Below are 13,108 nucleotides of genomic sequence, written 5' to 3' on the forward strand. Positions count from 1 at the left end.
AGGAACGTCTGCAGCCCCCTGCTGGTCAACCTCTCCGTCTACAGGGGACATGTAGTGGAGGGCTTCAGGGAGCAGGCTCCTCTGGCCTCGTCGCTCACAGAGAGATGGTACATGGCTCCAGGGGTCCAGAGGATCCAAATCAGAGAGAAGGGAGTGCGAGGGACCCTGTTTCTACCTCCAGGTACACATGCATTACCTGAAAAACTACTTCCTCATCTTTTCTTCCTTTTGTTGGTCTTTAAAGAGAAATTCTTTGTTAATTTTTGGGCATGATTTCTTTTTTTAATGATTAACAATTTCTATTTAAACATGACACACAAAAGATACAGTTTTTGTCATCACCACCCACCCAGACAAAAAACAAGAAAAGATAACACAGTAACTGCAATATTTGGGGCAGTGGTGGCCTGAAGGTTAAAGAAGTGAGCTTGGGACTGGGAGGTCGCCAGCTCAATCCCCAGACCGGTAGGATGAAATCTCGGTGGGGAAAGTGAAAGAGCAGTGCTTGTCTCCCCCTCATTACCACCACTGGGGTGCCCTTGAGCAAGGCCCTTAATGATGTCAGACTGGCCATTTTTTGTAATTGGTCCGATTTCTATGCTTATTTCTTTTCAGTGGTTAGAGCTGACAGAGGAGGTAGCAGTTAATTTTCACATTCACAACATAACACAAACACATATGGACCTAACATATTTCAAAAAATGCAAGTAAAAACGGTTTTGTATGGCAGGGCACCTAAAACTAGTCTGGACCCAGCTTCTTATGTTCTTATCCCAGTCCAAAAGTATTTTGGCATGATTAATGAATGGTATCTTTAAAGTTATGATCTGTTTGTCCCTGCCTCAGGTCCAGGTCCCTTCCCCGGCCTGTTGGATATGTGGGGGGGCGGTGGAGGGCTGGTGGAGTATCGTTCAGCCTTGCTGGGGTCTCATGGTTATGCTTCTTTGGCGCTGGAGTATTTCGCCCCTGGGGAGATGAAGTCAGCAGACTTAGAGTTCAACTATTTTGAGGTTTGTGTTGGTTATTAATATTCGATTCATATAAGTATCAAATGCTAACCTCACATGTATGAATAATGAAGCCATTCTAATCTGATATATTTCTGTGAGAACAGAACAGAAGATGTAAATGACAAATTACCATATTCAAATCCCTGCTGCTGCTCGTCGACCACGGTGGCACAGAGATTGGTCTGAAACTTACTAGTACTCACTAAGACGCACAGACACGCACACGCACAGACACACACACACACACACCCTCTTGGTGAGGGAAGTAGCTGGTAGAACTGCCTTAAAAAGATAAATATTTTCTTAACTTCTTCTCATCTACTTCTGCACAGACAGCATTTAATATTGTGAAAGACCATCCTCAAGTGATGCCAGACAAAGTTGGAATTTTTGGTCTTTCCCTCGGCGCCATTTTGACCATTCTGTTGGCAGCGGAGAGCAGCGTTGTCAAGGTGAGTGACACATGCAAGATATCTTGTTGCTTTTTATTTAACCTTGTATATGTGGTTGTTAAACCATGTGGCACATTGGGCAGGTTTAAATATTGAAAACCTGCAGAAATCTGGGCCCGGATAGCACACAGATAAATGTCAAGTGTCTCAGGGTGTATCGTTGTGTTTTGTTCCAGCCTTCTTGTTGTGTTTGTATCAGCGGCAACCACCTTTTACCACGGGGGGTGACCATCAAAGAAGCATTGAACATGTAAGTATTCTGCTATTCCTATACCGGACATCCGGACAAAAAGACACGCATCTGGCAAAATTTCTTGCGGTACCGGAGCAATCCCGGATGTGGAACGTCAAGGATATAGACTACAGTTGGACTAATGGGAAGAATTACTTGTGATGGCAGGAAATCTCCCAAGATACGCCTGGATGAGAACAACTATGAGATATGGCGAGATATGGGTCTACCGATTCCTGATGATCCCACACACAAAATAGACGTAAGTACACATTGCACTCATAACACACAAGGATTACACTGTATTGATTTGATTAAACAGATATCAGCCTTTTGTTGATCACACAGCACAACAGTTTCATAGTTGACTTGTAAACAAATTCATTTTTTACATCAGACAATAATATCTGACATGGCTCCCTATTTCCTATCTATCTAGCTATCTTATCCATTTCTTTTTTTTATTCCAATGCAGCAAGATGTGACAGACGGTGATATTGCACATGTTGATATTATTGTTCTGGGTACGATGTTTTAGCGGTCCGTGAGGTGGAAAGGTTGCTTAGTTTAGAGCTCCTTAACCTCAGTGCTTGGTTAACAGACAACAAGCTGTCTCTCCACCTGGGCAAAACAGAGTCAATTCTTTTTGGGTCCAGAGTTAAACTGAAAACGTCTATGGGGTTTAGGGTAGTCGTAGGTGATGTTGAAATTACAGCCAACGAAGCGGTCACTTACTTGGGCTGTATACTGGACAACAAACTATCAGAGGAGTTTATGGCCCGAAAAATTATATCAAAAGGTAAGCCAAAAGGACTAAGTTCCTGGCAAGAATATCCAGCCTCTTAGATAGTAACACCTTGAAAATCCTGGCTGATGCTCTTGCTCAATGCCATCTTGACTATGCCTGTACTTCTTGGTATACAGGCACTACTAAAAGCCTCAAAGACAAGCTACAGATCTGTCAAAATAAACTGATCAGAGTGGTCCTTAAACTCCATCCTAGAACTCATCTTCTCCCTGACCATTTCTCCAGTCTTAGGTGGCTCAGAGTGGAGGAGAATGTTTCCCAACTTAAACAATGTTTAGTTTATAAGATAAGAAATAACCTGGCACCCAAGTATTTATGTAATTACTTTTCAAAACTTTGTGATACGCATAGCTATTCCACCAGGGGGAGTTCCACAGATTACAGGCCCTGCTGTTTTAAGAGCTGTATGGGAAAGTATGGAATGGCTTACCTTCCAACCTTAAATTGTTGAGGTCCTCCTACTTTCATTTTAAATCTTCAATAAAAAAATGGTTATCAAGCCCATAAACAAAATCAAAAGATCCTCCTCAAAAGTACTAGGAATATTGTACTGTTGTCTGTACTGTATTGTCTGTTTATGTGTCTGCATGTCTGTCAGGGAATCTAGCCCTTGTTTTCTATTGTGTTTTAGATCTGTTTTACTTCCATACTACCTTTCCATCTTAAGGACCACAATGGAAACAAGCCTTTGGGCTTTATTGTGTTTTTATTAGGGCCGGGACTCGATTAAAAAAATTAATCTAATTAATTACAGGCTTTGTAATTAATTAATCGAAATTAATCAATTTTTTTCACATGGATTTTTAGTATTCCATTGAATAATGACTGAATACATAAGCTTAAGCAACACAATATTGTTTATTTTTGTTCAACCAAGTCCAGCAGACCAGTGCAATTTTTGCAATAGCATATTTAGAAATATAGTACATTTCAGAAATTCAGGTAGCCTATAGGTAGGTAGACCTTCTGTAAACTATGTTTTTTTTTAAGTAAAACACAATACTTTCAAGTACATTCAGACTTAGTTACCCTGGTCCTTAAACCAGTCATCTGGTGGAGTGTAGGTTGGGTGTGGGTCCTTGTACTCGGAGTCGGGCTAACGTCCACGCTAGCTGCTAAATGTTTTGCGTCGAGGTGATACTTGAGGCTCGATGTGTTGCGGTGACATGCGAATTCCTTGTTGCATCGCATGCACACAACCATGCTCTTATCGACGCTTCCATCCGTTCGTTTTTTATAACAAAATGTCCCATCCGCGGGGCCAACCAAAGTGGTCTCGTCAGCTTCTTCGTTCATGTTCACTGTGGTTTGTTGATGTCTGAAGCATTGACATATATAAAAGGTCTGAAGTCATGAACGCTAGTTGGTGCTCCAGTATAATCGGTCCGCCAAAACTCATCCAGTGAGAAACGTCCCGCGGTGCAAAAATAAGTGTGATTAAAATGCGTAAAAAATGTTTAACGTGTTATTTTTTGTGTAATTAATTAACGCATTAAAGTCTGCAATTAATTAATCGTAATTAACGCATTAAAGTCTGTAATTAATTAATCGTAATTAACGCGTTAAATTCCCGGCTCTAGTTTTTATCCTTTTGAACACCTCTTGTTGATTGTTGTTCAATAAAGTTTTCATTCATTCTACTCGGCTCGGCACGGCTCGACCGCGGTGCCCTGTCCTCCTTTTTTCCATTGCAGATTTAGTACCGCCTCATGCGTGAGGCGAGTGTGGCTGGTCGTCATAGCGACACCGCAGGAAACTGCTGTGACTTAACGCAACACACAGAACATCAAAGGTGTGTTGTTTTTGCAAACTGATCTCATAAAGTGGCGTAAGTATGACATGCCAATTCATATGCCGTTTTTGCGTGTTATCAAGATGCATAATCGCTTTTTAGCATGTTTATCAACGCCATTCGGCCGCCATTGACCTACGTTACGTGTGAATTTTCGCCGTAGCGAGTAGTATGAAAGGACATAAGTCCACGGAGGAAGGGGAGGTTGGTTGGGGTGGTGGATGGGTAAAACGCAAGACTTTAACCCAGGAAAGCTGGGATCACGTCTCGTGTGTGTGGTGTTTTTCAACCGTTTTTTTTTGTAAATTTCTTTAAGCCTTCCCCAATGTTTCTTTCCTAAACCCAACCGTTTATTGTTTTCATCAGCGTGTGACGTTGGTCACCGTTGTGTTTTTGTCGTTTTTTTGTGTTACTAAAGCCATTTCCATTGTTCTTTTCCTAAACCCAATTTTTTTTTTTTTTTTTTACACGTTTTTCTCGTGATAGTACGGCACGTTCTCACGATAAGACGCCACGTGGTGTGTATGTTTACATCTGCTGTATACAGCATAGACATACATGTGGATAGCCCAAAATGCGTACAGATAACACGCCATTTGGCTTTAGGAAAGTGGCGCACATGTTTACGCAAAGTCATCATGCCATGTAGTTTTTGATTCTCGGCATGTGGCTATGACACAGCCAGAAGACAAATTTTGTTTCAAAAGAAGCTGGAGGCATCAAAAACACAGCTGGCTAAACTATTTAAAAATGGCAAGTTTGTTCAGGATGCCCCCGTCTGTTGCTAGCAACGATGATGCAGTGATTAGTGACGATTCTCTCCGACCAATCAGTAGTCTGCAGGTTTTCACGTCACCTTTTGGTATCGCCTCAGCTCGCTTGGATCCTCGACGGAGGTGGTACTAAAAAGTACCTGTTGGCAGGTACCAGGGACCTTTTTTTCATGATGGAAAACCAAAAAAGGCGAGTAGAGTAGAGTCGAGGCGAGTCGAGCAGGTACCATGTAATGGAAAACGCCATTATTGTCTAGTGTGGTACATAAACTCCTTGACAGTGTCCACCTCTGTTCTCCTGATGCTGACTGGGTTTGGGCGGATCATTTGCTTCCTAAAGTCCAACACCAGCTCCTTAGTGTTTGTGATGTTGTGCTGCACTTCACAAAACTGTCCACCACACTGCTGCTGAGACAATTACAGAAAGTCATCTGAAAACTTCTGCAGGTAGCAGCACTGGTATTAATCACCACTCCCTTCGATCTGTATATTCCACTTCTCCCAGCCTTTTTGTTCTTTGCATTTGTGCAATTAAAATAGGGCCCTTGACTCATATTGGTTTATTCTGCAAGCCCACATTAAAGTCGTTCTTTCTGGTCATTTCTTTCAAGGTGGGGAGAATAAACTGTCCAATTATGTTGGTAAACGGCCAAGATGATCAGAACTGGGCCGCAGTGGAGTTTGCTGACGATGTGAGTTAAGCCACCATCAAAGAACTGAAAAATAAAGGCTCAAATCTACTAACTCAGTTATGTTTGTGCTAAAAATCGGGCTTGAGGGTTTCACACTTACTGTAAAACCACAGAAGTGAATTCAGTTTGACCTTTGACCCTCAGATAGCCCAGATGATGCGTGCAGCAGGGAACCTGCACCTGCTGACCAGACTTCACTACCCTGATGCTGGACATCTGATTGAGCCGCCATACACACCTCACTTCAGAGCTACTAAGTTTGTAAAGGACACAAAAGAGAAAGGTGAGTTCTGCAGGGTCAAAAGACAAAAGAAAACACCACATAAAATATTAAATTAAGTTAGCTGTTCACACAAGACAGTAACGTGAGCTATGTTAAACGTAATTTGCTCTTACCAGTGTATCGCCATGTGTACTTTGTCCACAGCAATCCCACTAATCGGTCCCAAATCGTTCCAGTTAGATAGTAAACATATTCTTTGTAAATCTTTACAATCACTCACCGAAAGAACCTGCCTTGTTGCACGATCCAAATTTTCTTAAAAACTCAGCGAATAGCTTACTAGCTCGAAGCTTGTTGTTGTTTCCCAAAGCGAACACAGTTTGAGGACGACAACACAGAGAGTGGAAGCAGAGGAGCTTGACCGCTAATAACATTTGAGATTTTTAATAAAAATCAATAACTATATATGGGCAGATTATGTTGTTTTGGGGTTTTACAATCGCAAGCTGATTATTAGATATCTACTAGAGAGCTTGTTTTTAATGCACTTTAGTTTGGTTATCAAGTGGTACCGTACAAGTGCTAAATGTAAAAACAGGCAGAGCAGCTATTATGAAGAAAAACTGCAGTCATTGCTTGCAGGTGGCACACATGTTTAACAGTGCTTGCCCAAGACATAACATTATATCTGAAATTAATACTATTTAGAATACCCTGATGTACTTGATTCAGCCTTACATATCCATTAAAATCCTCCTCTTCTCTCAAACACAACATTGTGTTCGCAGTGATATTGCTGTGGGGAGGACAGACCAAACCCCATTCAGATGCTCAAGAAGACTCCTGGAAGAAGATCTTGGCTTTTCTGGAGCAGAATCTGTACTCCAGCCCAACTCTCAAAGCCAAGATGTGAATGACTACACAAGCACAGATCGCCAACGTATCACTGCTGGAACCAGGCCATGTTAGTACATTAACACTACTGTTCATTGGTTCCTCACTGTGTTGACCATGTGCCTTTCTTCTGATCAGCTGAGGTTGTTCGTATTGTTCAAATTGTGCCTCTTCATTCTCAGCAATACATTTCAGTTAAATTATCTGCAAGCCTCAACATTTGACAGTAATATAAATCTAAGCTATTGTATGTTTGGAGAACAATTTTTATTATATATTAAAAATATTACAATATATTATACTACCTGCCGACAGTAACCTAATATTCAGACTGAATGGGCATTATTACCCTTTGCTTCTTCAGTCGGACTCTTGTTAGACTTTGTTTTGAGGGCCAAGAGACCCCCACTTGGTACAGTAGACAGTCAAACTGCAGCATTCAATGCAAAGTAATCTACCATGAATGTACACTTGCACGTATTTGATTAGCCACCATGAAGCAATTAAGTTTCAGGTCTTTTTTGTCCAGCTGAACAAAATAAACGTTTTTGGCCTTCAAGACTCATCTATCCTCACATCTAAATTCTACGTATGTTTAATGCTCAAAAATCTTTGTGTCATTTTTTTATTCTGTTCTTAGCTGCGAACAATATTGATTGATCTTGATCCAACTAATTTATTCCAAATGGCTCTCTTTCTTTCATTGTAAGACGTTTACAACTTCAACTTCTACTTTACTACTATTTAGAACGCACATCAGCTGAGGACTGCACATTTACAGGTTCAACTATAAACATCGGACACACATCTTCATGTCCAATATATACACAAGGGCAGAATTCACTCAAAGGGAAGAATGGTCATACAACAGGAATGTTTGTGTTTAATGCTTGTTAGCAGATGTTGCTGATACGCCAAACACCAACCCGATAATCGGCCTTCATTTTGGCCGACCTGACTTGCTGGGTCGGAGGGCGGGCAGTGGGACTCAATGACCAATCTGATTGGTGGAGTGCTAACCTGGAAATGACGAGCGGGATGAGTGACGGACGCTTAAAATGTTTTCAGAAACACGTTTCAGTGAACTATTTTTGTAAAATACGAGATTGTATTTCAAACAAGCCGCCATTCCTATCGGCTGGAGAAGCCAGACCCACGTGACGCGTTTGTCATTTCCGGTTTTCATTTTTTGGGCGACAATACTATGGACAATACAGATTAGCGCCGCCTGCTGTTGTGGAGACGTATTACGTCTCACGCATGCGCAGAATGTACGCTCATGTCAGCGTAGCTTCGGTGTGTTCCCAAGGCACTTTTTGGACCTTGGGGAGCTGACTAATCAGTCCCACTGCGTTTTCTGCCGACGGTTGGCCGTGGGGTTGGTGTGTCAGGGCCTTAAGATGGTGAACATGGTAAACACAATATCCCAAGCCCCCAGGAAGAGCACCATGTCTTAAAGCAACCATGGGCTTAGCGGTTAACAGTGGAACTGCACTGCACTTCTGGCCCAGAAAGACTTTTCCCATAGACTTTGCATGGTGAAAGAAACTTCTATATTTCAGCGGATAATGTTTTTTGGGGTACATCAACTTACCAGCCTGAACACTTAATGGGTCCTTGTTTAAAACGTCACGTTTTTAAAATTTTAACATTTACTAGTAGCCAAATTCAGAGTAATTGAACTAAGCATGATGAACACGCATAGTTGAATAATATATTTAATCCTATACACTGGGTCCTATACAACATGACTCCAACACTTTGTCATCTGTTAAGGAAGTCCAGGTCTGGATGTTTTGTGGCAGATTATTACTCAACAGCTCTGAAGTGTCCGATCAAAACAATCTGAACTAATTTAGATGAGCCTGGGAGGAGGGATTTATTGTCTGTAGATGGTCGTGATGTTTTCCAGCTGGACAGCAAAAAAATCTGACTAAACAATATCAAATCTGGTGAAGGCGCTTTTTGTTAGTTTGCGCCATCGGACTGAAGATCTGTCCCAATCTTGTCTACTTTCAAAAGCAAACTGAAATCTTGAATCTATTTTCTCAGGCGCATGATTAGTTACTATATGCATACTACATATGTGGGTCTTTAGTTTATGTTTGTAGCGTAATGTGGATTTCTTACTGTTTTAGCATAAAGCACAGCATGTTTTTCTGTATTATTTTTATTCTGTATTTCTATCATCAAATATGACTCGACACTGTACCTGTTGCACTCATCTCTCCATCTCCAGACCGCCACATTTCATTGGTTTCACCCTCCACTTGTCTCATCACTGGGTCCTGACCCACTCGGCCTAACAGCTGCACACGGTTTATCGCTGGAATAAAGACACAGAAGATCCCCATTATTAGACAGAAGAGTTTCACGGGTAAAGAGTGGATAGGTTTAATTAATACGAGCAAGGAAGTAAAACAGAAAGTTTACTCACATCTCTCCAGGATGAGGCTGGTGTCTGTGCTTCTGTATTGCACCACCTGTCTGAAGATCTGTGGAGGGATGAGATCAAATATTTACTTTGTAAAGCCGCAAGTATTCAGTGTGCACATTTCTGTATACACTCAGGTGTTTTTATCTCTTCCTTCTCATCAACTGAGACGCTTTTCTTTGGGTATAAAGTGCAATAAATAACTACTAATAGTTACACTAACAGTGTTTGACTCCAAGTTAAGATTTGGTGCAAACACAGGCGGAGTCAACAGAGAATCTACTTATTGAGGAAGTTAAAATTGTTCAAGGTGTGCTACAAATTCTTATGCATATTTTATCAGTCATTTATTGAAAGTCTTCCAGATTGCAGTAGCTTAAACAGCAGAAGAGCAGCAATGTGTTGGTAGAAAACGCTGTCAAAGTGCGCTAAAAACAACAAACAAAGGCTGACAGTCTACCGGATGTGGATAAAGTTCCACAAAAGTTACACTTAAAATATGGTATTTGTTGGTTTTGAACATAGACTGTAAAAAATAAACTAAATTAAAATGAAATGAGATAAATGAATGACATTGTGGGTGCAACAAAAACATGATTTTCTTGCATAGGATGTTCTGTTCTTGATGGAGGACCTTGCCCCCATGGATGTTTTACCCCCCACAGACCTCTGGCCGAGTGACTTCCCACCTAGAGTTTGTTTCTATTAACAAACAAAATTGCAACAACCAACAAAACTGATTGTAGGGATTGTGTAAGTATTTAAAAAAAAAAGATATTAAATAAATAAATGAAAGTAATTCACAAATTTATATCAGCAACACATTTTTCCATACAAAAAATTGTACAAAAAAAAGGAAACAAGGGAGGGCTCAATATGTTACAGAAGGAATGTCTTCTTCGTGAAATCCCCTAAAGAATAACTGCAGCTGAAGGAAAGTGTGTTGAAAGGTATAAAGTCCAGAAAGCAGCAGATTATCAGATTTTATCTGAGCCCTCGTGGACCTGTTGGGAACGTGTGTCTAACTCAGTGAGTCCTTTTGGTGAAACAGTTTTCTGATATTCTTTTCATTTTAAGACTGGTCCAAACATCTATTTGAAGGTAAATAGTTGATTTAATGTATTGAAACTAGCTTGAGTGAATGTCACATATAGCACACATTTACATTATGTCAACTGCATAACTTAAGTGTATCTGGATGAGGCTCTGCATGAATGACTTCAGTACACAGGACCAGATAGATAATTATTCTTCATTCATTCTTTTTAAAGATTATTTTTTGGGGCATTTTAGGCCTTCATAGATGAAGACCTAAAAGGGGAGAGAGAAGGGAAATGACACACAGCAAAGGGCCACAGATTGGAGTTGAACCTACAGCAGCTGCATCGAGGAGTAAACCTATATGTGTCCCTGCTCTACCAACTGAGCTAACCCAGCCACTTCATTCAGTCTTTCATACACTGATGGAAATATCCTAAATTGTTTTAAAGTAGCCTACTGAACTTAAGAATAAATCTGAGGTATACACTATATTTCAGAGGCAAATGTACGTCTTACTCCACTACATTTGTCTGGCAGCTTTAACTTTTCAGATTAATAATCAACAAATACTTTGTAATTGACCTCACAAAAGGTCAGGACATTCTGCAACAAAAAAAACCAACCATGACTGGGATCAGAATGCAATGTTCAAAATAATCAAACCAAACGAAGTGGACGTTAGGGGTCAAAAGTGTATTTGGATCCTGGCCCAGGACAGGTCCTTGGTGTGAAAGCTCCCTTACTGCATTATATTTTGAAGTGTTAGGTCTACCTGCCTCCTGCATTTTGTGGTTTCATCCACATAAATAAAGACGTTTTTAACCATAAATTGGTGCATACAAATCAGAATGAAAGAAATTACGTCTTTGACGCTCAAAAGAAGTATCTCGACCTGCATTCAAAATTTAAATTCAATAAAAGTAGGCTACAGCAGCATAAAAGTAGCCTACTCATTGTGCATAATGCCCCCTGGCAGTAAAATGATATTATCATAGAATTAGTAGCCTATAGTAACTTGATGCAGAATAAGATGGAAAATTAAATGGTGATAAAGTAATAGGCTATTTTCCACGTTGATAGAGACTGCATGAAACACCACGGTGAGCCTGCACGGGGCGAAGTATCCAGATGGGCTTTCTGTAGTCCACCATCGGAACAGTGTAGTTTTACTACGGCAGACCCACGTCAACATCCGCCTTCGCATTATTATATACTAATTAAGTAGCTGAGTGTACATGGGCAGTTGGATTCTCCTTGCGCCGCGGTTGTCTTTTCCAAGTGAATTCTCCTTCAAATCTTTCCCTGACCCCGTGACCTGAAGTTTACCATCGGGGCTAAGGAGAAGTAGTTAGTAAAACACACCAAGGAGGAGATTTTTTGACCGCAGAACATAGGGTGGATTGCCCTAATGTGGGACATTTTTTGCTTTTCGGACTTCGGTAGTATATTACGATGTGAAGGCAACACATTAAATCCACACCAATACAATTTTGAAATCCTCAGGGGGTGTCCTAATCAAATCAAAAGAGAAAATGCAGATAAATTCAGAAAATAAATGATACAGATATAAGTGCTCTTAGTGCCAAACTGTCTGAGAAAATGTGCAGCTTTGTAATGTGGGACACTGTAAAGTCTATGTTAAAAGGCCTAAACCATGGTGCACCTTCATTCTCCTAATGTGACTATCATCTCCCCAAGCTCTACCTCATCCTCACTGCTTTCTTCCTATTGTGTGCTCAGAGTGACCATTACCTTTTACCCTGCGCTGGAGAGTAGACTTCCATTAAAGATTGTTCCATGCCTTAGCCAGCACTCTCATGTTAGGGACCCCACCATTCTCAATGACCTGCCTGTACTCCTCTATTGCTCCTTTCATCCTGTCCTGCTTCCACTGATTTAATTTCCTTGTCTTATCCTTTGCCTTCCTCTCTCTGTGTCTGATGATCTCTCTCGGTCTTTCTCGCCTTTGCCATTGTGATCTGAAATACATTTTATTAAAGTCAACACTATATTCATGGAATAAAATGGAAGGGCCTTATTGAGTTGCTATTTCTGCTATTTTCTTTAAGACTCCCTACTCCCTTTTCTCTCTCTCTCTCTCTCTCTCTCTCTCTCTCTCTCACACACACACACACACACACACACACACACACACACACACACACACACGTAAAAATGTCCCTTGACCTTAAATATCTGTAGTAATAAAGTATTATAATACTGCAAAAGATCACTAAGAATATGTAAATAACCATTACTGTTGCATAAACCACACATTCTGGACAGGGTTGTAGTTTTACAACTGTCCCACATTAGGTTAATCATACTGTCCCACTTTAGGACACTACTTGTCATAAACACATTAAGATAAAAAAAAATAGCATGATTATTTTGATAATAATGAATTCATACTCTTAACACCAATTTGGTCAAAACTGTGTGTCACTGACGTTCTCGTAGCTTTCACAGCAGGTACTTCCTGTTTGATGATTGCCCCGCTCTAACTTATGACTGGACAGTTCAAAGGTCATGTGATTTTGATCACAGGACACTATAGCTTTGGCTTTCCCATGGTTTTCACTGACATTCATTAGTTTGGGGAAGAGCCACACCCACTGGAGCTTAGGTGTCCCACATTAGGGCAATCCAGCCACAGTTCTCACCAGACAGAGGAACAGACCGCCTGCAACAGATCACCACGCCGCTACAACTGGCAGAATTACAAAACTGGTATGTTCGTCTTAACTTTAATGTTAG

At 40.7% G+C, this 13,108-nt stretch overlaps 1 protein-coding gene across 3 annotated transcripts in view; it reads left to right on the forward strand.

Annotated features, from left to right (window-relative positions):
- The window catches only part of LOC114550124 (acyl-coenzyme A thioesterase 4-like), a 13,107-nt gene extending 5,666 nt beyond the window's left edge, over positions 1–7,441 (forward strand). For all 3 annotated transcript variants that reach the window (XM_028570680.1, XM_028570682.1, XM_028570681.1), the window contains 8 exons: positions 1–181; positions 847–1,010; positions 1,343–1,462; positions 1,639–1,712; positions 1,863–1,956; positions 5,679–5,759; positions 5,904–6,042; positions 6,771–7,441. The exon at positions 1–181 is cut by the window's left edge and continues 10 nt beyond it. In XM_028570680.1, the coding sequence (XP_028426481.1) occupies positions 1–181; positions 847–1,010; positions 1,343–1,462; positions 1,639–1,712; positions 1,863–1,956; positions 5,679–5,759; positions 5,904–6,042; positions 6,771–6,895 (978 nt within the window). In that variant the 3' untranslated portion in view covers positions 6,896–7,441. The remainder of the gene's footprint in view (positions 182–846; positions 1,011–1,342; positions 1,463–1,638; positions 1,713–1,862; positions 1,957–5,678; positions 5,760–5,903; positions 6,043–6,770) is intronic.
- Positions 7,442–13,108: the final 5,667 nt, after the last annotated feature.

This window comes from Perca flavescens, chromosome 23, assembly GCF_004354835.1.
Source record: "Perca flavescens isolate YP-PL-M2 chromosome 23, PFLA_1.0, whole genome shotgun sequence".
Taxonomy (NCBI): Eukaryota; Metazoa; Chordata; class Actinopteri; order Perciformes; family Percidae; genus Perca; species Perca flavescens.